The following is a 25,891-nucleotide window of genomic DNA, read 5'->3' as shown; positions in this document are numbered from 1 at the left end:
TTAAACACCTATTTTTAAAGCGGGAGATAATTCATTGGTGAACAATTATGGGCCCATTAGTATAATTAGTGTAATACCAAAGATATTTGAATGTTTTGTATGTGACTATCTTAAAGCTTCACTTGAAAAACAGCTAGTAGACCAACAATTTGGATTTCGGAATATAAGATCAACTGAATGTAATATACTAGTGGTTGTGGACTTCTTTGGTCGTTCAAGGCCAAATAAATAAATTTTCTGACGGCTATATTAAATTGGTGCAACATGCGTTGTAAATCATCTTCACTTTGAGAGAGTAGTATTGCGTCGTCTGTATAGTAGATTATTTCAAGTTGTTTTTTTCCCATTTGGTATTCCTTTTTTAATTCTTACTTTTTTATTTGAATTGAATAAGTTGAAAAGTTATAAATTATTAAAATATCTAGGATGCTGTATACATGAGACCTTAAGCTAAGAACGAGAGGTCAAATGTAGAATAGAACAGGCTAGAAAAGCATTTCTAAAAATGAGACAGTTTTTCACCACCCAAGATTTGATCTACCATTGATCTATTATTTCAATCTAAGAAGCAGAGTCAGGATCTTGCAGTTGTTCAAAAACTTGTTTTACATAAGGTGGGAAGCTACTTTTTTAATGTGTAAAATAACTATATAATATTAAATAATGAAAAAAAATGTATAAACGATTGCAAATTGATTTAATTAAAAATAAATATTAGTTGTTCGAATTTTAATTATCAGGAAATAATAGAGTATGTCAAAGGAGCTAAAAGAACATAAAAATAAAATGGATGTTGTGATAAAAACGAAATCAAGAATTTAATTACAAAACTTTGTTTATAATACTGTTTGTGATTTTAGTTTATTGTCAAAGGAAAAGAAAAGTGAAAGGCAAAGAAAGACCGATAGAATGTTACTAATATATGCGTTTATTACGGTATCTAAAAAAAATAAAGAACAATATGTACAACTATAAATTCTCTTTATTCTCTAATCTCTACAATATAATAAATAAGTTAATTATTACTAGGTACAATCTCTTCTTTGAGGTTGTCTAGGTATTGATGCCTGTGCAATTTAAAATTATCCATTATTTTAGAATTATAACTTAGAAAGCTCTTGTTTAGTTCATCCGGTTCTATTTTTAACGAACCACCGTATTCTTCTGGCAATACATTTTGGTCGACATATTGATATAGGCTGTTGTAATCGTTAAAGTGGAATTTTACCTAAAAATAAAACACGATTTACTTCTAAATCAAAATAACACTTGTCGTGACAACTAAGTTCCTGCAATTTATCAATGAAACAAACAAATAACTCACAAATAAAATTTTGTTGTCGACCGTCTTTAACTTTACCCAACACAACGTTCCCTACGTTGCTCTTATGATTGGAATTACCCTTGATACTCCTTCGAAGTTAATTCGTGCAACATTGGAGTCACAACTTCCAGAACATCCTCTACGATGCCAGGATGACTTTTATTGAGGTGCATCTTTATCTTGATCAATAAGAAACTCGGGGGTTATAGGTTTGTAGTATTTTTTTTTACGTTTTTGAACTTAACGATAGAGGAGATTGTCTAATACAATTCTGCCAAGAACAAAGTCTAATAATCACAAACACGTTCTTTAAATTATCTATGAGACGGTTATATACATGGCGCTCAACAGCAGATAAACCGGAAAAAGTGGCAAGAAACCAAATCGATTATATAATGATTAAAGAGATATCGTAACACCATCAAATCGTTAAAACATATCCAGGAGCAAATGTCACATCAGACCATAACCCAAAAATCGCTAATGATACGCTTAAGCTTAAACGTATTAGAAAACCCCAAAGAACTCCAAAATTAGATGTTAGAAAACTGAAAGAGGCTGATATAAAAAAAATCTCTAACAGAAAATATACGAAAACTGTGATAAATTAGATACTAACACCTACGAGATAAACCAACAATGGGAAATATTAAAAAACTGCCTCCTCTTTCCATACAAAGAGATATTAAAAGAACCGATGAGAAAGAGAGACAACTGGATGACCGACGAAATACTCGACAGGATGGACCAAAGAAGACAAGCCAAGAACAAAGACAGTCACAATTACAAAATCATTAACAATGAAATCAGAAAAATGATAAGAGAGGCAAAACAAACTTACTATGAGAAAAAATTTAAATGTAAAGAGATAGATCTTCAGAACAAATATAACCTACACAAAAAGGTTAAAGAAAGAGCTCTTAGACGACGAAAGAGGAAACCTACAAAGACATATCTTTCGAGGACAGAGAAACAAGTATAGAAATTACAAAGGAAGAAATATTGTATGCACTAAAGAACACCAGAAACGGAAAAAGCCCGGGGCCAGATCAACTGCTTATTGATATGTTTAAAATAATAGAAAATGAGTACATGGATGTCCTCTTAAAGCTCTTTAATGAAATTTATCAGTCGGGTGACATACCCAATGAATAGTTGATTTCAACATTTATTTGTTTCCCAAAAAAGAAAAATGCTAGAGAATGCACCGACCACCACACCATAAGCCTGATGTCTCCCACACTTAAAATGTTTTTAAAGATCGTCCATAAACGCATTTACCAAATATTGATATGGATATTGAAGAAACCCAATTTGGATATGTACGTCTGTTTCATAGATTACAACAAGGCTTTCGATAAAGTCCATCACGACGTCCTCAAAGCAAAACAATTACAATACAATGACCGTCGAATTTTTAACAAATCTATATTATAAACAGCAGGCACACATACGCATTAATGAACACACATCAGAAGAGTTCGAAAATAAAAGAGGAGTGCGACAGGGGTGTGTATTGTCACCACTACTATTCAATGCATACTCTGAAGAAATTATGAAATGAGCTCTTGAGGAAGAAACAGCAGAAATAAAGGTCAATGGAAAACCAATTAACAACACTAGATATGCGGACGATACTATCATAGTAGCAGACAACCTCCAAGACCCCCTTAAGCTAATAAACAAGATAGTTGAGTATGGAGAAGAATATGGATTATCAATAAATATCAAGAAAACTAAATTTATGAGGATATCAGAAACCCAAAATAAGATGAAAGTCTGACAATTAACGGTAAAACTACAGAACAAGTTGAAAACTACAATTATCTTGGCACAATAATTAATCACACAAACGATTACTCCAAAGAAATCAAAGTTCGAATAAAGAAAGCAGGAACAAACTTCAATAAAATGAGAAAGGTACTTTGTGCAAGAGAACTGAAATTAGACTTAAGAGTTAGGCTGGCAATGTGTTAGGTATATTTTCTCGATTCTGCTTTACGGGATAGAAGCATGGACACTTAACGCGTCGACTACTAAAAAGTTTGAACTGTGGGTGTATAGAAGCATCCTGAAGATATCATGGATCGAGTATGTAACAAACAACGAAGTCATTAGAAGAGTCAATAAAAGAATGGAAATATCGGAAACCCTCAAGACACGAAAGCTGCAATACCTGGGGCATGTTATACATAATGAAAGATACAACATACTTTAATTATACAAGGGAAAATCCAGGACAAGAGAAGTGTAGGAAGGAGAAGAATCTCATGGTTGCATTACTTGAGGGAATGATACGGATACGGATGCACATCAATCGAACTATTCAGAGCGGCAGCATGTAAGATCAGAACAGTCATGATGATTGTCAATCTCCGTCGCGGGGATGGTAAAGAAGAACAAGCATTTTCTTTTAACCCAGTATATCATAAAAATCGATTTAGTTCCTATCTTTTTGCGTTTTAAAATATTAAACCAATCAAACTTCATGAGTCTGTTTATAATTGTCAAGTGCCGCTTCTAAGAAGGTTTATTTACTGTTTCGCTTTTCAATTCGTTTTTTCTCTGTTCCGCTTATAGAAATTTTAAAATAATTGTGGAGTTCTGAATAAATATAGACCAGATACCAGATAAAAATTAAGCACTTAACAATCATCTTAGCGTAGATTGTTTCAAAAGGATTTTAGATCGGCGTCACTTTTTTTTTGGGCAGCCGAGAGAGAGAGAGAGAGAGAGAGAGAGAGAGAGAGAGAGAGAGAGAGAGAGAGAGAGAGAGATGGATGGAGATCAGTACTTTGCCCGTATAGGCTGCATACCATATTATCAGAAATAGATTAACTACATTCAAGACAACATTATATGTCAACTCAGCTTCCTAAAATAAAAACGCATAAAAACCCACACCTTCGTAATTTCAGTGTTTTAATCTGGGTCCTGGGTATCCACCAATAAGTACGTTTAATCAAAATTTGTCACGCCACACCCTGTGTAAATTTTATGGTCGTACTTCAAAAACGGTGTACGATTACTTACGAAACTATGAACAAAGTGTATTGAGATATAGACTTCTTAAATAAAAAAATGATGTCAAATGGTACCGTAAAACAAGAAATAATCAGTGTATTAGAACAAAAAGTAAAGTTGATATCAAGCAAGTGGCTTACATCCAACAAAAAAAAAAAGTTGTATGTATTGAAAATGCAGCAGCACCAGAAAATGTAACACAGTTAAAATCATATTTAGGTCTTTCTATGAGAAATTTATTAGTATGCTGTCCACAAAATTTAAACCATTATATGATTTATGCAAAGCAAACACTACATTTGAATGGACTGTGGAAGCTGAACAAGCTTTTCAACAGAGTAAAAAATTACTAATGTCAAATGATATATAAACTGATTATGACCCTCGCCTTCCAATTGTTATTACTTGTGATGCTAGTGGCTATGGAGAGGTATTCTAACTTGGAAAGGGAGAGCTTAGCTATAATATTTGCCTTAACACGATTCCATAAATAGGATATATTGTCGAAAGTTTGTATTGTTGACTGAACATCAACTTTTACAGTTTATATTCGGAAAGAATAAAGGTATTCCAGTGGCTGCAGCATCTAGAATCACTAGGTGGGCTCTTATTTTGTCTGCTTCTTCTTCTTAACGTGCCCTATCAAGTCCCCTTGACGTTGGCGATTAACATGGCGAAACTGTCTCTGTCTTGAGCTATTCTAAAGAGTTGCTCAGCTTTCCTCATTCCTGTCCACTCCCTGATATTCTTCAACCAAGAGGTCTGCTTTCTACCAACTCCTCTGCGTCCTTCGATTTTACCCATCATAATAAGTTAAAGAATATTATATCGGTCTCCCCTTACTACGTGTCCAAAATAGGCCATCTTTCTACATTTGATGTTATCAAGCAGCTCGCGAGCAGCATTTGCTCTCTTAAGGACTGCCACATTTGTCAGCATAATTGTGTCAGATTAATGGTGGATATTTTTAATGTCCATGCTTCGACACCGTATAAGAGGACTGACCAAATGTAACATTTAACCATGCGCTTTCGAAGTTGAAGTTGCAAGTTATCATTACAGAAGAATGACTTCATTTTTAAAAATGTCGTGCGGACTATCTCGATTCTACGTTTTATCTCTTGATCTGGATCTAGTTGTTCAGTAATATGGCAACCAAGATAATTAAAACTGGACACTCTTTGAATTATATGACCATCAACAATCAACAGAATTGTCTGCTTACTATTATGAAAGACAGTATAAAAAGGGAAATATGATTGCGAATGCCGATGGTCTATCGAGGCTTCCGATGACCTCTGAAACAGAAATTTCAAGTGCTCTTTTACATTATAGATAGAATAGATTTTACATTATCTGGGTGGCCTGAGTCAATTGCAGATGTATTGTTGAAACCTTTTTTTAAAAAGAGACTTTTTAGAGAGTTTTTAAAAGGTGTACCTACCTCAAATTTTGTAAAATTATGACTAGCAATTTACGAGATAATTAGTCGTTTCCAGACTTTTGGGCCACCCTGTATATGATAATATCTGAAAGAAAATTATATACAGGATGTCGGTATAAAAGTTAGAGATACCGTACTGGACAGAGTAGAGAATTTAGTGTATCTCGGCAATAATATGAATGACAGCTTGGATCCAACCGTAGACATTAAAAGCCAAATAGAATAAGCCGAGACACTTTTGTAAAAATGAGGAACGTACTTTGCAGCCACTCTCTTCGCGTTAGAATGACATTTTTATATCTTTCCAGTGCCGCTGTATGCAATGGAAACGTGAGGCTTTAAGTGAGGCTATACTTAATAGTCTAGGCGGGATCTGTTTTGGATTGGACATTTTCCATAGGAAGCTTTTTTTTTGCTGGAATCCCTTCAGGATGTGCCCAATATCGATAATCACGATATGCGCCAGTCGCAAACCCTGTGCTAAATTTTTTATTTAACAAAATCTGAAAACAATTGAAAATTTCTCATTTTTTTGCTCCTATTTTCGTTTATAATTCGGAAAATATTGATCCTAGAGAAAAAATTATACGAAGTTAAAAGTTTCGTTAGTCAATTTTATACAATATTTCGTTAGCTGGAAATTGAAAATTTAATGTTTATTGTTGAAAACATAGCAATAATTGGAAAAAAAAGTACAAAAAAATGAAGTTAATCCTTTAAATGTTTTCGACTTTCTAAACTTGACTTACAAGCTCCATATTCCGCCTAGAAAAACCTTTTAATATGTTTAAAACTTGTGCTAAATTTTTTTAAGATCGGTGGGATAGGTTTTTGCATAATAATTTTGCAATCCAGCCTATTGGAAAAAAATCGCAAATTTTCAAATTTACAGTAGGCCCTAAATAAGGCCCTCAGATAGTTGCAAATTTTTTTACACATAAAGGAAGGCTCAAACTTTCAAGCTTTTTGTAAAATTCAAATTGGTTCACTAGGAGAGCCTAGAAATTTTTTAAAAGTTTTAAACATTTCGATTTCGGCAAAAAAATAGTTTCCTATGGAAAATGTCCATTATGGTCTGAATTTTTACAGATCTCGCCTAGTCTATATGTTTAAATTTGAATATGGTTGTATAAATTAATCAATACATTTGTCCTCCCTGTATTCCTACGATCCCTATAAGTACCGCCATCGGGCTCGTGGAATGCGTCCCTTTAAGACAGAAGAGCACCAGTCGTTGAAAAGAAAAGACGCAACCCGGCACGGGAACCCATGCACGCATATTAAATTGATTTCGTTCGTTGTTTTGTAGTGCAAACCCTGGTAATTAGACACCCAGCGGTAAGTTTTTACCTAGTTTTACCTAAACCTATAAATTGTCTTTGATTGTTTATTGCAACCATTTAAATTTTAATAATTATTTGCACATATGAGGAAAAGTCCATTTTCTCGCCAGAGTTACCGAAGGAATAGTTCTGTTAATTAAGTACTATTAATTTGTAATAGTACATTTGTTTGTTAATACCCCACAATTGGCCTATCTAGCCGGATTTGAACTCATTTATTGAAAAAATATTTTTTGTTATATTTAAATTTGAATGGTTGGTTTCGTCTCGTCGTATTTTTTATCGTTTTGAGGGTTCTTATCTTAAGTTTGCGTCTCTTGTCGTGGCTCGAGAATAATTTATGACCTTTTTGTAAAGTCCACCATATGGGACTTTTTAACAGGGGATTATCGTCGTTTTAATAAAGTATCAAATTACAAATCGGTAATTTCGGGGTTTTAGACCACATTTGTATACACTTTCGTTTGTATAATATTATTGGAACTTGTTAAAAATTTAAAATGGAAAAACTTGAAGAAAAGAATAGGAAGCTCAAATTTTTAAGAAAAACTGCTTTAAATGATATTCAGTTAATTTTCGATTTAGGTTTTAAGGCCCTTTCAGACGTTTCTATTCGCCCTTTATTTAAAATTAGACTAGAGGATTTAGATTCGATTCGCGAAGAGTTCTTAAAACATCACACTAATATTATTAGTAATATTCTTTCTGTACCAGACGCGGATACGAGGGTTGAAGAAAATGTTCGGGAATTATTTTTGGAACAATTTTATAAAATAAAACTATTTAGTGCGGAATTATCTGAGCCACAATTTGAAACTCCAGAACCGTTTAGATCAGTAGTAGTTCCACAATCTAATATTCGCTTGCCTAAAATAGAGCTGCCTAAATTTAAGGGTGATTTTAAGGAGTTTAGTTCGTTTTTAGACTTATATAATTCGGTTGTACATAATAACGCAGGCCTAGCAGACGTAGAAAAGTTTAAGTATTTGAAAGGATGTTTAGAAGGGACTCCACTTAGTTTGATTCGTAATTTGTCAATAAATAGCGATAATTATCAAATTGCTTACGATCTAATTGTTAAACGCTACACAAATGTTCGTCGTTGTGCGACCGCGCATTGGGATGCGATCTTGGGCGTACAGAAAATATCGGTAGTTAATTCGAAAAATCTGGCTAAATTAGTAGATACGTTTTTAGAAAATTTAGCCGCATTGAAAACATTAGGTCTTCCGACAGAACATTGGGATTTTATTATGTTTAATTTACTTTTGTCGAAATTAGACGCGGATTCAGTAAAGTTATTTGAGCTAGAAAATAAATCGAATAAAATCCCGTCATTTCAAAAATTGGTAGAGTTTATTGAAACTCAGTACATTGCTTACGATAATTTGAATAGTAGCTTAAGTGAATCTAAGAAATCGTCGAGGGCTCCAACTTATACGGAGCCAAAGTGTAATTATAAACATTCCAATGAGTCAAGGCATAATAGTAGTTCATCCTTTGTTACAAATTCGTCGTCAATATGTTGTGCTTTATGTAAACAAAGTCATTTTCTTAACCATTGCTCGTTGTTTTTGAAAAAATCTCCAAAAGAAAGATACCAATTTTGTAAAGAATCTTCCTCGTGTTTTAGGTGTCTTAATCAGGCTAATCATTCTGTCAAGTCGTGTCCAAAGGCCTTTAAATGTAGTAAATGTAATAGTCACCTTCATAATAGTTTGTTGCACTTTGATAGAAATCGTTCCAATAGTCAGTCGTCCATAGAAAATACTAATAATCCAGGGGCATCGGGAGTCGAACAAAATTCGCCTGAAATATCACATTGTGCTGCTAGTTTTATAGGGAAGAAAAACGAGACAAAAAAGGAAATTTTGCTCGGTACCGTTTTAGTTCACGCGATTGATAGTAAGGGGTGTAAACAGCCCTTGAGATGTCTTCTAGATTCAGGTTCAATGAGTTCGTTCATTAGTCGTAAAGCTGCCAGTAGATTAGGTTGGCCTAAAACTCCTTGTTCATTTGAAGTTAACGGACTCAATTCGATGCAAACGAAACTGAATCAAGGTCAAATAAGTTTTTCTATCCAACCTCGTCATCAGGAGACACCGGTGTTTCACTTGGAGGCTATTATTACAGATCGGGTTTGCTCGGATTTGCCGAGCACCAAAATTGACATATCGACGTGGAATTATATTAAAAATTTGAAGTTAGCCGATCCCGAATTTAACTGTAGTCAATCTATAGATTTGTTAATTGGTTGTAGCATATTTTCGAAGGTGTTGTTAGAAGGTAAAATTGAAGGTAAAGCGGGACAACCAGATGCCCTAAATACCGTTTTTGGTTATATTTTGTTAGGACCTACTAGCACACCTAACCTTTCGTCGACTTCGCTTGTTTGTCTTTCAAATATTGAAGACCCACTAAATTCTTCGTTAACGAAATTTTGGGAACTGGAAAACGTACCGGAAAAGCCAGTTTCAGAACCAGAAGACGTTCTGTGTGAGAACATTTATCTGGAAACGCATATTCGGGACGTCTCGGGTAAATATGTTGTATCTTTGCCTTTTCGTGAATCGCCGCCTTGTTTGCAAGATAGCTATGATATTGCTTTAAATAGATTGCTATCATTAGAACGACGCTTATCTCGTCAACCAAGTTTGAAAAAAGAATATTCTTTTCATATGCAGGAGTATCTTGATTTAGGTCATATGCAGTTAGTCTCTAATGCCGAAAAGAAAAGGGGAAAATATTATATTCCACATCATTGCGTTGTGAAACCAGATAGTGTTTCAAGTAAAATTCGAGTTGTATATAATGCGTCTCAGAAAAGTCCCAGTCGCGGTAAATCTTTGAACGACTATTTACTGGTCGGTCCTAAGCTGCAACAGAACATAGTCTCGCTGTTGTTGAATTTTAGACTTAATCGTTTTGCGCTGTGTGCGGACATTCGTCAGATGTATCGTAATATTTTAGTCGCTCCTGAACACACGGATTATCAACGCGTGTTATGGAGATTTTCTAGCGCTGAGGAAATTCAGGAATATCGTTTATTAACTGTTACTTTTGGAATAGTATCTTCGCCGTATCTCGCTTTAAGAACTCTCCAACAATTAGCATTAGACGAAGGCTCTCGTTTTCCTAAAGCCGTCTCGCTTATTCGTCATGCTTCGTATATTGATGATTTTGTTTTTGGTGCTTCGACTCTCGAAGAAGCACAAACTTTAGTTGACGAATTAGTCGCTTTGTTAAAGTTAGGAGGCTTTGAGTTACGGAAATGGTGTTCGAATGAACCCAAATTGTTGTCGCAGTTTCCTGAATCCCATATTAATCCTCACTCCATTAATTTTGATCCAGAAGCAAATGGTCCTTCATTAAAAATCCTTGGTTTGAAGTGGATTGCACAGTCCGACGTCTTTCAATTTTCAGTCAAATTGCAAGACGTCCCTTGTACCAAAAGATCGTTTTTGTCCGAATTAGCTCGAATTTATGATCCTTGTGGTTACTTAACACCTATTACCTTTTTTATTAAACATTTAATCCAACAACTTTGGGCAACCGGTCTTAAATGGGATGATCGTCCTCCTTCGGAAATAATTCGTGTATGGGAGCAATATAAGAGCGAACTATCTCTTATTTCACAGTTCAAAATTCCTCGTTTTTTGAATATTTCCTCATGTCCGATCTTAGAGCTTCATGGATTTGCCGATGCTAGTGAAAAGGGATATGCTTGTGTCGTTTATATTCGTAGTATTGATACTCGTAACCTAGTTCAAGTTAATTTACTGTGTGCCAAATCGAAAGTAGCTCCTATAAAACAGATTACTATACCTCGATTAGAATTGTTAGCTGCTGTTCATTTGGTAAAACTTATGTCGTTTGTGTTAGAGTCGTGGAAGCATATAATATTTCAAAATGTGTATGCTTGGTTAGATTCTCAAATCGTGTTGCACTGGATTAAAAGCTCCCACTCGAGATTCAAAACTTTCGTCGCAAATCGCATTTCGTATATCCAGTCCCATAGTCAAAATTATTCTTGGCATTATATCGAATCTCGAAATAATGCAGCCGATGCGCCTTCGCGAGGCATGCTACCGGCCGCTTTTCTATCAAAATTAGACTGGTTAACAGGTCCTTCGTTTTTGTATAATATTCCATTAATTTTTCCAGAGGTTCCTCCCTCATTGCAGGAAAAATCCTCTTTGGAAGAGATAAAGAAAGCTTTAGTGTTTGTTTCCACTCGTGAGGAACATTTTCTGTCTTGTTTGCTGAAAAATAAATCGTCTTTTACCTCGATCCAAAGAATTTTGGCTTTTATGTTGCGATTCGCGCACAACTCTCGTTATAAAAGGTCGAAACGGTCAGGTCCCTTGACTTTCGTAGAATTAGAAGACTCGTTGATTATTCTTGTCAGATTTACACAAGAAAAGTATTTTGAAGAACATCTTCAATCAAATTCTTTTCCAAAACCATTTCGTAAGTTGGGAGTATTTTTAGATGATAGTACTCAGTGTTTAAGAGTAGGTGGTCGTCTATCTCAGTCTTCGTTATCGTATGAAGCAAAACACCCGTTTTTGTTACCAAAAAAATCTCGTCTTACTACTCTTCTAGTTCGTCATTATCATGAGAAGTATTTACATGCTGGATTTAAGAGTACTCAGTTTTTGGTTAGTCAAAGGTTTTGGATAATGTCTTCTAAACAAGCCGTTAATTCGGTATTGTCCAAATGTATTAGATGTTGGAAACAATCTCCTAAAAACTTACAACCCCCTATGGGTAATTTGCCTAAATTTCGTCTCGGGGCCATTAAACCCTTTTCGATTTGTGGGTTAGATTATGGTGGACCGTTTTCGATAACCATGTCTCGTTACAGGGGAGTTAGAACTCAAAAGGCCTATTTGTGTCTATTTGTATGTTGTGCTACAAAGGCTTTACATCTTGAATTAGCTAGTGATTTGACCGCGGAAGCCTTTTTGGCCGCTTTACAACGTTTTATCGCTCGGAGAGGTCGAGTATCGCAAGTGTTTTGTGATAATGGCACTAATTTTCATAGTGCTTATCGACAGCTTAGTAGCTTCATGGAGAGCGCTCTCGATAAAGAAAATATTAAGTTTTCATTTGCTCCTCCTGCTGCTCCACATTTTGGTGGTATTTATGAACGGGGAATTCGTTCTGTAAAGGAACATATTGTTCGTATAGTCGGGGCTCAAATTTTGACCTACGAAGAATTTTATACCGTTTTAACTTTAATTGAATCGGTCTTAAACTCACGCCCTCTTACCCCATTAACTAACGATGTTGAAGATCTCAATGCGTTGACCCCAGGACATTTCCTGACTCTTGAACCCTTGACCTCTTTGTCTGTGCCTGATTTTTCGGAAGTATCCTTCAATCGTTTGTCCAGATGGCAGTTGTTACAACGCATCCATAGAGATTTTTGGGCTCGATGGCGAAAGGAATATTTGCACACCTTGCAACAAAAGTCCAAATGGTTAGATTCTGGCTTTGCACCTAAAATCGGTGCCTTAGTTGTTTTAAAGGAGGATAATTTGGCTCCGTGTAAATGGCCTCTCGCGCGTCTTGTTGAATTGCATGAGGGTAAAGACGGTGTAGCTCGAGTGGCTACCGTGCGTACGATCACCGGAACCTTAAAACGGCCTCTTGTTCGAATCTGTCCCTTGCCGATAGATGAAGATTAGATGGTCAGCCTTTTTACTGATTTTGTTTTGTTCGACTTTTGTCAATATAACCGCGACGAAACCACCATTTTAATTTTAATTTTAATTTTTTTATTGTAGTTTAAGTTTTGAATATTTGTGTAAGATTTGTATAGGAATTGTTTGTATTAATTATCGTTTTAGTTGTTTAAGTAATTATAGTATTTGGAATTCGTTTTGTTTTTTAAAGACCTTATGGCCTTTAAAGGGGGGAGAATGTTTAAATTTGAATATGGTTGTATAAATTAATCAATACATTTGTCCTCCCTGTATTCCTACGATCCCTATAAGTACCGCCATCGGGCTCGTGGAATGCGTCCCTTTAAGACAGAAGAGCACCAGTCGTTGAAAAGAAAAGACGCAACCCGGCACGGGAACCCATGCACGCATATTAAATTGATTTCGTTCGTTGTTTTGTAGTGCAAACCCTGGTAATTAGACACCCAGCGGTAAGTTTTTACCTAGTTTTACCTAAACCTATAAATTGTCTTTGATTGTTTATTGCAACCATTTAAATTTTAATAATTATTTGCACATATGAGGAAAAGTCCATTTTCTCGCCAGAGTTACCGAAGGAATAGTTCTGTTAATTAAGTACTATTAATTTGTAATAGTACATTTGTTTGTTAATACCCCACACTATAAATGCTTGGAACCTTTTGAGATGCGGGTATACAGACGACTACTAATAATAAGCTGGGGCGACAGTTTTAGAAATGAGGAAGTCCTTAGACACCTGAACCAAACAACACAACTGGTCAATACAATAAATAGATGCAAACTGGAAAACTTCTGTCAAACTATGAAACACGCTGAAAAATATTTGCACCTGTCATTCAGGGAAAATCCAAGGTAAACGTGGTCGTGGTAAAACAACATCATGGCTAAAAAATCCAAGACAATGGTACGGAAAATCGACTACATCATTATTTAGAGCTGCTGCATAGCGAATATGATAGTCAACATGATATCCAACGATCAATAACGGTCATGGAATTAGAAAAAGAAAAAATGGAATGAGAATGGAATTAGAAAAAGAAAAAAAAATAAAAAAAAATCAATTTTGTACTAAAAATTCGTAATCTTATACCTTTCGTACTAAAACCAACTAACCTGTTCCTTGACATATTGCGGCAAAAACGGCCAAAGTATTTTAATCAACAAATTGACCCAAATGGAACTATTAACTACATGGTACCGATAGTCTCTAACTGGCATACTGTAGATTCTTTTCAGACAGGAACTTATATTGTAAGGAGTCGCCCATTTGGTAACTTTGTAGGGGAAGTTTGCCACGTCGATGATGATGCACATACCCTGTTCTATTCCAGGGTTTTCCAGAAACATTCCTTCCACGTAACAGTCGTCTATAGCTACTAAGTCTTCGATCAAGTCCATTTTCGATGGATCCACCAATCCTAAAATAGAATATTTACTCTTAAATATTTTCTTTGATTTGACTAAAAACAGTCCAGATGATTGTAAACTAAAAAGAGAGCGTGAAATTTTCTATAACCAATTTCAGAAACACCAAACGAGGAAAAAAGGAAAAGGCCAAGTGCTTTAATCCGAAAGAAAAAATGGAAAGACAAAGAATTAAAAAACCAGATGAAAGCAAGATACAAAATTAGGATATGCAAGGAAATCACAGAAAATGCAGTTGTTATAATTGCTGATAAAGGAATGACAGATAATGCAGCAATAATTGTAAAAATAGTCCTACTAAAAATCGTACATAATCGTATCTATAGAAAGTGCGAAACAATCATCGGAGACGATGAGTTTGGATTCAGAGCCAGCATGGGAACGAGAGAAGCGCCCTGTTCAGCTTACTAGTTCTCGCCCAAAAATGCTACCACCAACAGAAAGATATATTTATATGCTTTATAGACTTCGAAAAAGCATTTGATAGAGTAAGACACGACCTACTATTAGAACGTTTGCAAGAAGTCGGTTTAGATGGAAAAGACATCAAATTCTTAAAAAACTTGTACTGGAACCAAAAGGCCAGAGTTAGGATCGAAGGTTCCACATCCACAGAAGTAGAAATTAGGAGGGGAGTTAGACAGGGATGTGTTCTGTCGCCTCTGCTGTTTAATCTTTACGCCTTGTTTCTATTTAAAGAAGCATTAGAGGATTCCAAGGATGGAGTCAATGTGAATGGCGTAAATATCAACAGTATCAGATACGCCGATGATACAGTGTTAATTGCGGATTCCGACTTAGGTCTACAACGACTCATCGACAAGACCAACTCGACCTGTGAGCAATTTGGTATGAAAATAAACATTAAAAAAACCAAAGTGATGTCAATCCGAAAAAACCAAAACGTACCTCAACCTTGCACAATAAATGGGCACATTTTAGAACAGGTCAATAGATTTAAGTACCTGGGATGTTGGATCGATATCAGCCTAAATCCTGATCTAGAAATAAGATCGAGAATAGAAGAGGCCAGAAAATCTTTCGAAAAAATAAAAAAACTGCTTTGTAATTCTCGAATAAAACTCGAAATTCGACTACGTTTATCAAAATGCTACGTCTGGTCGACTCTTCTATATGCAGTTGAAACGTGGACCCTAAAAACATCAACCGTAAATAAATTGGAGGCCTTTAAAATGTGGATCTACCGGAGAATACTCAAAACTTCATGGACATCGCATACCTCAAACGAAGAAGTGCTGCATAGAATAGGCAAGGAAAGAGAACTTTTTAACACAGTAAAAGTTAGAAAAACATCATACCTAGGCCACATGCTGAGAAATAATAAGTACCAATATGCCCAACTTATAGTGAAAGGAAAAATCGAGGGAAAGAGAGGCCTAGGAAGGAAAAGACTATCGTGGCTCAGAAACATCCGACAATGGACAGGGCTAAATTTTAAACAGCTAATAAGAACAGCTGAAGATAGAGAAGAGTTTAAAATTGTAGTAGCCAACCTCCATTGAGGAGAGGGCACTTTAAGAAGAATTGTAAAAATGAGTTACAGAATACAGTCAGTGAAGTTTGTACTTGAAAAAGAAGTATGGAATGTTGTGTGCGCATGTTTCTTAAATCGGTTTGGGCGAAAATGAATTCTCTCTTATTATTATTAGTAGAAAAGGTTATGAAATGATAGGTAACTTAAATATTTATGCATTATAGTTATAAATTATTATCTTTTAATAATAAATTTTACAAAAAATAATTTTTTATTTGAAATTCAAGTAAATTATTCAGTATAGCCCGAAAGACACTTTCAATTAATTCATGTTTGGTCTCAACAAAAGTGCAGAAATTATCTGGAAGTTTGATGCAATGTGACCGTCTCTAATATCCAGCAAATGTTTGGAAAATATTTGCGCCTATAGACATTTTGCACCTATATATATATATAATTTAGCTCTCCAGGCCTAGAAGGCCCATGGCTTGGGTTACTATTCTTTTCCATTCTTTTCTGTTTGTTGCTTTATTTTTCCAGTTTGGTATTTTAAGTTTTTCTATGTCTTTTTCAACATCCTTCTTCCACCTGGTTTTCGGTCTGCCTTTCTTCCTTTTTCCTCCTATTCCTCCCATTAGAATTCTTTTTGGCAGTCTCGTGTTTTCCATCCTTTGGATGTGTCCCAACCATCTCAGTCTTTGTGACTTTATGATCCCTACGATATTCGATTCTCCATACATCTCCTCTAATTCCATATTTGGTCTTTTTATCCATATACCATTCCATAATTTACCTCCAAATATTTTCCTGAGGACTTTTCTTTCCTAGACTTGCAGCAAGACTTGCTCGGATTTGTTCATTGTTCATGTTTCACTGGCATATAATACAATAGGTCTTATTACTGTCTTATATATTCTTATCTTAGCCCTTCTAGATATGTTTTTGCTTCTTAATAAATTGTTTAGTGCAAAAATACAACGGTAACCGGCCATAATTCTCGCTTGGATTTCTTCCTTCATATTTGGTCTTCTCGTGAATGTCGCTCCTAAATACTGGAATATTTCTACTTCTTCGAATTTATATGTTTTTTCATCTGTTATTACTGTCAGATATTGTTCTTGTAGGTAATCTCTTTCTGCCCATTCCATATATTTGGTCTTTTCTTCATTTATGTACATCCCTTTCTTTCTCGCTTTCATTTCTAATCTTTTTATTATTTCTTTTAATTCTTGCTTACTTCTGGCTATCAGTACAATGTCGTCAGCGAATGCTAAGCATTGGTGTTTTCTTTGATATACAAGTCCTGACCTGTTGATTCCAGCTTCTCTGATGGTAACTTCGAGGACGATACTGAACAACAGCGATGACAGTGGGTCTCCTTGTCGCACCCCCTCACTGACCTCAAACTTATCCGTTTCTTCGCTATTTATTTTAACCCTATTCTCCGTTTTTCGGAGTGTCACTTTTACCATTCGTATCAGTTTTTCACTAAATCGCATTTCACTAAATCGAATCCACATTGATATTCCCCTATGTCATTATCTATATTTTGAGATAGCGTATCTTTTATATATACTGCAAGTATTTTATATGCAACATTTAGTAGGGCTATTCCCCTGTAATTGTGGCATAAACTTTTGTCGCCTTTTTTGTGAAAAGGGCACAGTGTCGCTTCGGTCCATTCCTTCGGTAATTTTTCTTGTTCCCATATGTATTTTAGCAACTTTTCCAAATGCTTAATTAGTACTGGTCCTCCATATTTAAACATTTCAGCTGTTACTTCATTTCTTCCTGGGCTCTTATTATTCTTTAGTTTCTCTATTATTTCTTTTATTTCTTTTTCGTTAGGCGGTCTTTCCTCTATTCGTTCTTGATCGACATTTTCCTTCACTTCTTCTTCCTCTTCATATTCTGTTGTGGGAATTTCATTTAAAAGATCTTCAAAGTATTCTTTCCATCTGCTCAATATTTCTTCGTCACTTACTAAATTTCTTCTACTTTTGTTTTTGTAGTGTACAGGTTTTCCTTCGTACCCATTTTTCTCATTTTTCACCCCTTGATATAAGTTTCTAATTTCTCTATTTTTATAGCTATGTTCTATACATTTTAATTTATCTTCATTGTATTTTATTTTCTTAGTTAATATTATACTTTTGGCTCTTTTCCTTTGTTCATTGTATTTTCTCTCTATCTCTGTTGTTTTTTCTTGCATTATTTTCATTCTTAATTTATTTCGTTCATCTAGTTCTATTTTACATTCATCGTCGAACCATTCTTTGTATTCGTGTTTTATATTTCTATTACTGGCCTGAGCTGCTTTGGTCATACATACTTTTATTTGCATCCATGTTTGTTTAATATCCCCACTTTCTGCAATATTATCTAATCCTCTACTGACTATTCTTTCATATTTATTTTGTTCCTCTTCTGTCAGTAGTCTCACAGGTTTAGTTGCTTTATACTTTTTCTTCCGCTGGTTTCTAAGCACTGGAATAAGTTGTTTCATTTGTATTCCAACTGTAAAGTGATCTGAATCTGCATCTGGACCTCTGTATATTCTTATGTTCTTTATACATTTTTGCATATCTTTTTCGACTTTGGTTTATGGTTTTCCCATCCGGTGATCTCCACGTTCCTTGGTGTATTCTTTTGTGTTGGAAGTACGTGCTCATAATGATCATATTTCTTTCTTTCGCGAAATCAATTAGGAAGTGACCATTTTCGTTCGTTGTTTCATGCAAGCTGTATTTTCCTATGGTGGGTACATATATTTCTTCTTTTCCTATTTTTGCATTACTATCACCTAGCACTATTTTTACATCGTATTTGGGGATATTTTCGAATACTGTATCTATTTGATTATAAAAATCTTATTTTATTTCTATACTTTTGTCTTCAGTCGGTGCATGTCTATTTATAAACGTTATTTTTTGGTATTTTCCTCTTATTCTTAATACACATATTCTCTCTGAAATTGGTTTGAAGTCAACGATTAGATCTTTCAGCTTTTTATTTACCACAAAGCCTGTGCCTAACATTCTATTTTCTCCCTCGCTGTTGAAAAATAAATAGTCGTTTATTTCCATTGAGTTTTGCCCTAATTGTTTTGTTTCTTGTAGTGCTACTATTTCGAACTTGTATTTTTTGCATTCGTCGATTATGTGTTTTAGTTTTCCTTCCTCGTACGTTCCTCTTACATTCTATGTCCCTACTAATATGCATTCGTTTATTACTTTGTTTCCAGTAATGATCTTTACATTTTGTTCATCTCTTGTACCTTTATATTTCCAAGTCGTCTTCGTTATTTTAGCCTGTTTAAATTTTGCTGTTAGTTTGCCTGTTTAAATTTTGCACCTGTACTCATGTTAATAGTCAATCGAACTGTTTCGACATTTCGCCATAAAAACGATTGTTTTAAAAATGCTTTAATCTAATCCGCGTATGTAGAGAGAGGAATAACCGGTAATGTCTGTCAGAAGTCACCAGATAGTACCTAGTGAGCTTTTAGACAGAGAATTTTAGAAAGACAAACATACTAGCATTATTAACAGTTATTAACGGTTACTAACTAGGACATGAACTAAGGTCGTTATCTTTGATACTAATCAACATAATTAACTATGCAATAATAAGTATTTGTAGTGTAGCTTTCAAACTATATTTTACAACACAAATAAGTGAGAGTTGGTACTCTAAATAAATTAAATGTGACGTTCACACTGCACACATGGGAAAATATTTGACCACAAGGGACGTAGCAAATACTTGGAGAAATTTCCTATAGAAATTTATCCAAGGATATTACCAATTGGCTCAAAAATATTAGACTAACGGGTTAATGTTAATGTTTTAATAACTATTTTATAAAATGGAATCTTTCGGTTATTGATACATACCCAATTTATATATGTAAATAGGCCTTCCTTCTTTATCTTTTTCCTTCAATAACATTCGACAATTTGTTTCTATTACCCACTTTTTATCTATGAGTGTATGTTTTGGGAACCAGTTGGGTAGCGTTTCCAAAGTATCGTAAAACTGTTTGATCTAAAAATAAAACAGTATTAAATATATCTCATTAAGTATTTAAAAAACCAAAACAATCATGTGTTTTCTTGCACTGCCCTATTCTTATCACGTTGGTAATCAGTTTAGCTCACAAAGAAACATTATTGACGGGTTTCTTAAATAATTCCAACGAAGTTTTTCCTGTCAACTGCGAACGTGTGGTGAAAGTGGTAAAGAGTTTTTAGAAAAATGAGAAAATCTATAATGGATGATAATCGTTAATATTGTTATGTCATATAACCCTGATTGTGGCCCTGTGCTTTAGCGAAGTCGAGAATTTTCTCTTCACCGCCGAAAATATTTCATGAACCGTTTCTATCGATGCGGGGATGTTCTCGTCGCCCAGTAAGCGGTTCCAAAACATTTCCTTCCCCATAAGCCCACCGACGTGGTCTTTGATTATTAGTATTGTCAAATTATTTTGTAAGTGATATCAGTGCGAATTGTAATCTTTAATTAATAATGTAATTAGAATTTGCGATATTTGTAATTAAGTGAGTTTTGGGAAATAAATAAAATTAGTTAAATCACGTTGTACTTCACTTAATATCTGAACCCACAGAAAAACGTAACAATATATTATATCATCAATTAATTATCCTTACTCTTTTGAATGCTTCCTCTACGTCTAAATCTACGGCCAGCAAAAATCTCGTCAAATAGGCGTCATCTCCCTTTAAGTGTTTAAGCTTAAGGTCATCTAAAATTAATTAAATTATATAAGCAATAGATAACAAACAATAAATATTTCAATAAAAATCAGAAAATTAAATTGTACTTTTTACTTTATTGTAGTAGACACTATTTTTGCAAGAGAAATGTCCAAGTAGACGGACTAATAATGTACGCAGGCAACCTAGTTCTTTTAGCACACAACTGCAAAAAGTTAAAGAGATTTAATGCATTAAATTTGAATATTCCATATTGCAGAAAAGCCGTTGAGCAATCAAATAGATTACATAATGATCAAAGAAAGATATCGGAATAGTATTACTGCAGTCAAAACACAACCTGGAGCAGATATAGCATCTAACCATAATCTCTTCTTCTTCTTCTTCTTTGTCAACCATTTTCCATCCACCCCTGAATGTAGGTCTCTCCCAATTGCTTCCATCTTTCTCTATCTTGCGCCAATCTAATCCACTGTTTGCCTGCCACTGTTCTTATGTCATCTACCCATCTTTTTTGAGGTCTTCCCATGCTTCTTGTTGTCGTCCTTGGTCTCCATTCTAGATAATCTCTTAGTAACACATTAAAATGAAAAGAATAGAGAAGACAGCAAAAGAAGAAAGAACTAATATAAATGCACTAAGAGATCCAGAAATCAGAGAAAATATAAAAGAAAAAATAAATGAACCTTTAAACACCGTACAAATTGAAGGGGAATGCAATGAAGAAAACATCCACAAAAACTGGGAAAAAATAAATTCTGACTCAATAGAACCTTCAAAAAAGTATCTACGCAAAACCAAAGAAAAGAAAAAAGATTGGATGACGGACGAAACACTAAACTTGATGAACAAAAGAAGAGTATATAAGGACAAAAATAAACCATTGTACCAGCAAACACAAAACGAATTACGGTGACAAATTCTAATAGCAAAATAAAATTGGTCAAAAGAAAAATGTGATGAAATAGAAATGCTACAAAGTAAACATGACAGTTTTAATTTACACAAAAAAATAAAAGAACTAACTAGAAGTCCAGAATACAAACAAAATCTACTAGTTGATGAAAAGGGAGACACAGTAATGGATACAGATAACAAAGTGATGGTATGGGCAAACTATATAGAACAGGTGTTTAACGACAAACGAGACAAAATAGATAATGAATATTTAGTTGAAGAGACTGGACCAGAAATAACAGAAAGTGAAGTGAAACACACAATTAAAGAAATGAAAACTGGAAAAGCAGTAGGACCAGACCAAATACCGACAAAAATATTGCAACTTATCGCCGACTGCAATATACATGTTATTGTCGAATTATTTAATATCATATACTAAATGGCACACACTAAAAGTATTCCTAAAGATTATTCATCCTAAAATATATAAAAAGTTAGAACAAGACATTGGACAAACTCATTTCGGATTTAGAAATGCTCAAGGAACCAGAGAAGCATATATGCAGTAAATTTGCTAATACAGAGATGTTTAGATGTAAACCAGGAAGGATATTTATGTCTGCTTCCTAGATTATAACAAGGCATTCGATACAGTGAAACATAATCCGTTAATAAGACTACTGAGAACAAAGAACATCGACACACGGGATATAAGAATAATAAATAATCTGTATTATCAACAAGAAGCTGTCATAAGAATCAATAATTTAAAAACTAAAAAAACAAAAAGAGGTGTTAGACAGGGCTGTGTCTTGTCGCCGTCACTGTTTAATGCATACTCAAAGGAAATATTCAAAAAAGCATCAGAAGATGAAGTAGCAAGCATAAAAATAAATGGCCTACCCATACGTGAAATTAGATATGCTGCTGATACAATACTAATAGCAGAACATATTACAGATCTACAAAGAATTTTAGATAAGGTTGTTGCAGCGAGTGAAGAATTTGGTCTGTCACTAAACATAAAGAAAACAAAATTCATCTACATGTATATAATTAGACGATAGAACGAGTTCAGAATTATAAATATTAGGGGCAAACATTAATGAAACAAACGATTATACCAAAGAAAGTAGAGTTAGAATAGAAAAGGCTAGAAGTGCATTCAATAATATGAAACAAATATTACGTTTCGAAGACCTCAGCCTAAATTTTAGAAAGCGAGTAGTAAACTGTTGTGTATTTTCTGTTATTTTGTATGGTGTGGAGACATGGACTTTAAATAAACAATGTCTCAATAAATTGGAAGTATTTGAAATGTGGACATAACGAGGAATGCTGAGAATCTCGTGGACAGACAGAATAACCAATGAAGAAGTACTAAGAAGAATAGAAAACAGCAGGAAGATACTGGATTCCATCAAAATAAGAAAACTACACGTGGTGACAGATATGAATTCCTAAAACTAATAATGCAGGAAAAGATTCAGGGAAAGCGCAGCATAGGTAGAAGAAGAATGTCCTGGCTGAGAAACCTCAGAGAATGGTTTGGATGCAGCTCAACTGAAATCTTTCGAATTGTAGTGTCAAAAGTTAGAATAGCAGTGATGATTGCCAACCTTCGTCGCGGAGAGAAGTACGTCGTGGCACGTAAAGAAAAAGTACGAAACACCATAAATAGAGAGTTAGAAATAATAATAACAACTAAGAAAAGAAAAACCTCGTAACTAGCTTAATTGAAGGGAAGATAGAGTACCGAAGAGGAGTAGGCAGAAGAGCCATGTCATGGCTTCGCAATATTAGAGCTTGGACGGGCATGAACGTTTAACAATTACTATGAGTGGGACAGAATAGAGAATATTTTGATGTAGTGATCGCAAAACTCTAGTAATCAGGTGCACCAGAAGAAGAAAAACAAAAGAAGATATCGTGACCAAAAAAAAATCAATGTAGATATAGATGGCTAGGTCACACCTGGGAGTATGAGATAAAGCAGTGACATACACGATAATAGAATGAAATGAAGTGATCGCAAACCTCAAATAATGGAGTGCACCAGAATAAGAAAAAGAAAAGAAGATATCGTGATAAAAAAGCAATGTAGATATAGATGGTTAGGTCACACCTGGGAGTATGAGATGAAGCAGTGACATACACGATGATATAATCGAGGAAATAACGAGCAAAAGGACTGATCCTCCTAAGAATTAGGATCTAGAGAGCTTTTACGCGTTAACTTCACTACAGTGATTGTATATATGCCCCTCACGAGCTGTAGAGCTTGTAGATAATACGCAGACATATTCCATATTCAATAGATCACAATATATCTTAGAATAATCTAAAATATTCTATGGTGAAAATAAATATTTATAAAATTTCAAAATATTTATAAAAGAAAACAAAAATTTTGTCCTCAACAATAACTCAAAAGGATTACCTTTTAATAACTTTTTCAACCATACAAGACATTCTTCCTTACTTTCTTTGATATTTTCTTGATTTTCTTCTACAATCACTACTTTTTTGGATAACTTCTTTTCGATAATTTCCATACCTTTATTGGCTGAAGACATTGCAAAGCTCCTTCTACTGGGACAACGTTTTCGCAACTATTACCTAGACTCTTGTTTGTTACTAAACAATCAATCAAATTAGATTTAATTTTATAAGGTTCAACGCAGACTGAATTTTAATTTGTATTGATTTCATTTTTACATGCACTTTGTCGCTTGTTTTTTCGCGGACGAATATTTATACAGAGTTGTGCGTGAAATATTAATTATCTATTTACTAGAAGGTATCTTTTAACATATAAATACGAAGTTCGGCCCTGGTAAAAGTTGTAAACAGTATATCTGTCTCAGCTCTTGATATTTTTTTAATTGCGAATATTGATAGTGATAAATTGCAGTTAAAGCATACTAACATTACTTAACAATGTAAGTTTAAATATTCCTTATTAGTTAGACTGAAAATCGCATCCTGAACTGGATTTCTTGGGTTTTCCTGTAGTTCATCGATCTCAAATAATTATAAATTTATCAATAATAAACAACAACCAGTATTGTTTTTTTACTAAAACAGAGATGTATTACTTTTCTGCGACTGTGTAAAAATAATTAAACGGTATATCGTCTAATACTACAGAGAAATCTTATTCCTGAGCAACCTCACAGCAGAAATAGACCAGGGTCGACAATTTTTGAAGCCAAAAAAAATTATAGTAGAATGAAACCTATTGGAAAAGGAAGAGAATATGCTAAAAATTGAAGAAACAATAAATTCCACTCCATCCATGGTCGGGAAGTGGGAGGGGGTGAGTTTTTAAGGGCAAAAATCGGTTTATCGCCATTTCCGGCGAAACTACAAGTGCTATGGAAAAAAATTAAAAGCAAAGTTATAGGTAATAAAAAAATCTACAACTTTTGTATTTACACTTTTTTCACATAACCTCAAAATTTTTGTGGAAAATTCAAAAAACCAAGTTTTTGATTTTTTATTTTTATCTTTTACAACAAAATTTTTTTTACGAAATTTGGTGAAAACTTGCCTTAGTATGTACCAAACACACTGTAATTTTTTGGAATTGAAAAATTAATTTTTTTACCTGATATTAATTTAATATCGAAAAAGCACCCTAATTTTCAATCGAAAATTCACGCGTCAAAATATCAAGTTTTTTAAAAAAGTCGGTGGGCTTTTTGTTTGTTGAAATCTCTACTTTCCCATAGTGTAAAAAAAACTATACATTACTATGCAAATGTTTTCAAAAAACGCAAAAAACAAAAAAAACTCAAATCGAAAATTTTTTTTTTATTATTATGTACAATTTTGAGATATTTCTTGTAATTAATACTGTAATTAGTCATGTAGCTTAAGATTTCATGATACATTGATAAACAAAAAAAATATAAATCCACAAAACATTAAAATTGCAAAAAATTGTGAAAATACCTGTTAAAAATATTCAAGATAGGATTTAAAGGGAATTTCATCAAAAAAATGTGACTGCTATACGATTTTTTTACAATTAAAAAGCTCTTTTATTAATGTTTAATTACATTTTTGTCATGGACAATCTTAATGATATATATATTTATCATAATATTTTTTAGGGCATTAATTTTTGCCTCTTTGATGGCATGCCTTCGTCGCCTTCTGATTCTAGAAGATCTTCGAAATCTTCAAGACCATCACCGTCTTCATCTCCAATATTGTTTCCTGTCTGCGTTACTTCCTCAGTCACAATTTCATCAGAATCATTATCATTAATTTCTTTGTAGGCTTTTTCCTCCACATTATAGCATTTTTCTGAGCCGTGACAACTTGAACATAAATTTGTGCATTTCAAACCATGTTTACGGCAACCACATTTTAAATTCTTACATCCAGTTTCATAGCTGCAGCAAATAGTTTTGAGCAGTATTTCCGGGATCAATTCCTTTTCTGTAAATTTGAGCATAATGCCTGGTTGATGTTGTTT

The 25,891-nt window shown here is 34.1% G+C and overlaps 1 protein-coding gene across 1 annotated transcript; it reads right to left on the bottom strand.

Annotated features, from left to right (window-relative positions):
• Nucleotides 1-964: 964 nt before the first annotated feature.
• On the bottom strand, nucleotides 965-24,118 carry LOC140436301 (clavesin-2-like). Its single transcript, XM_072525008.1, has 5 exons — nucleotides 23,846-24,118; nucleotides 20,440-20,534; nucleotides 19,663-19,813; nucleotides 13,960-14,264; nucleotides 965-1,228 (listed from the first exon to the last, which is right to left on the bottom strand). Exons 1-5 carry the CDS (start codon nucleotides 23,979-23,981, stop codon nucleotides 1,016-1,018), a joined length of 900 nt encoding a protein of 299 aa, XP_072381109.1. The 5' UTR covers nucleotides 23,982-24,118; the 3' UTR covers nucleotides 965-1,015.
• Between the last annotated feature and the right edge of the window lie 1,773 nt (nucleotides 24,119-25,891).

This window comes from Diabrotica undecimpunctata, chromosome 3, assembly GCF_040954645.1.
Source record: "Diabrotica undecimpunctata isolate CICGRU chromosome 3, icDiaUnde3, whole genome shotgun sequence".
Lineage (NCBI taxonomy): Eukaryota > Metazoa > Arthropoda > Insecta > Coleoptera > Chrysomelidae > Diabrotica > Diabrotica undecimpunctata.
The sequence above is the reverse complement of the archived record's forward strand: the minus strand, read 5'-3'. Positions and strand labels throughout refer to the sequence as shown.

Coding starts and splice junctions, on each gene's coding strand:
- LOC140436301 (XM_072525008.1), bottom strand. CDS start 23,981: ATGTCTTCAGCCAATAAAGGTATGGAAATTATCGAAAAGAAGTTATCC. Junction 19,814..20,439: donor TAGAGGAAGCATTCAAAAGA/GTAAGGATAATT, acceptor TTTTATTTTTAG/ATCAAACAGTTTTACGATAC. Junction 14,265..19,662: donor TATTTACATATATAAATTGG/GTATGTATCAAT, acceptor ATTCTATTTTAG/GATTGGTGGATCCATCGAAA.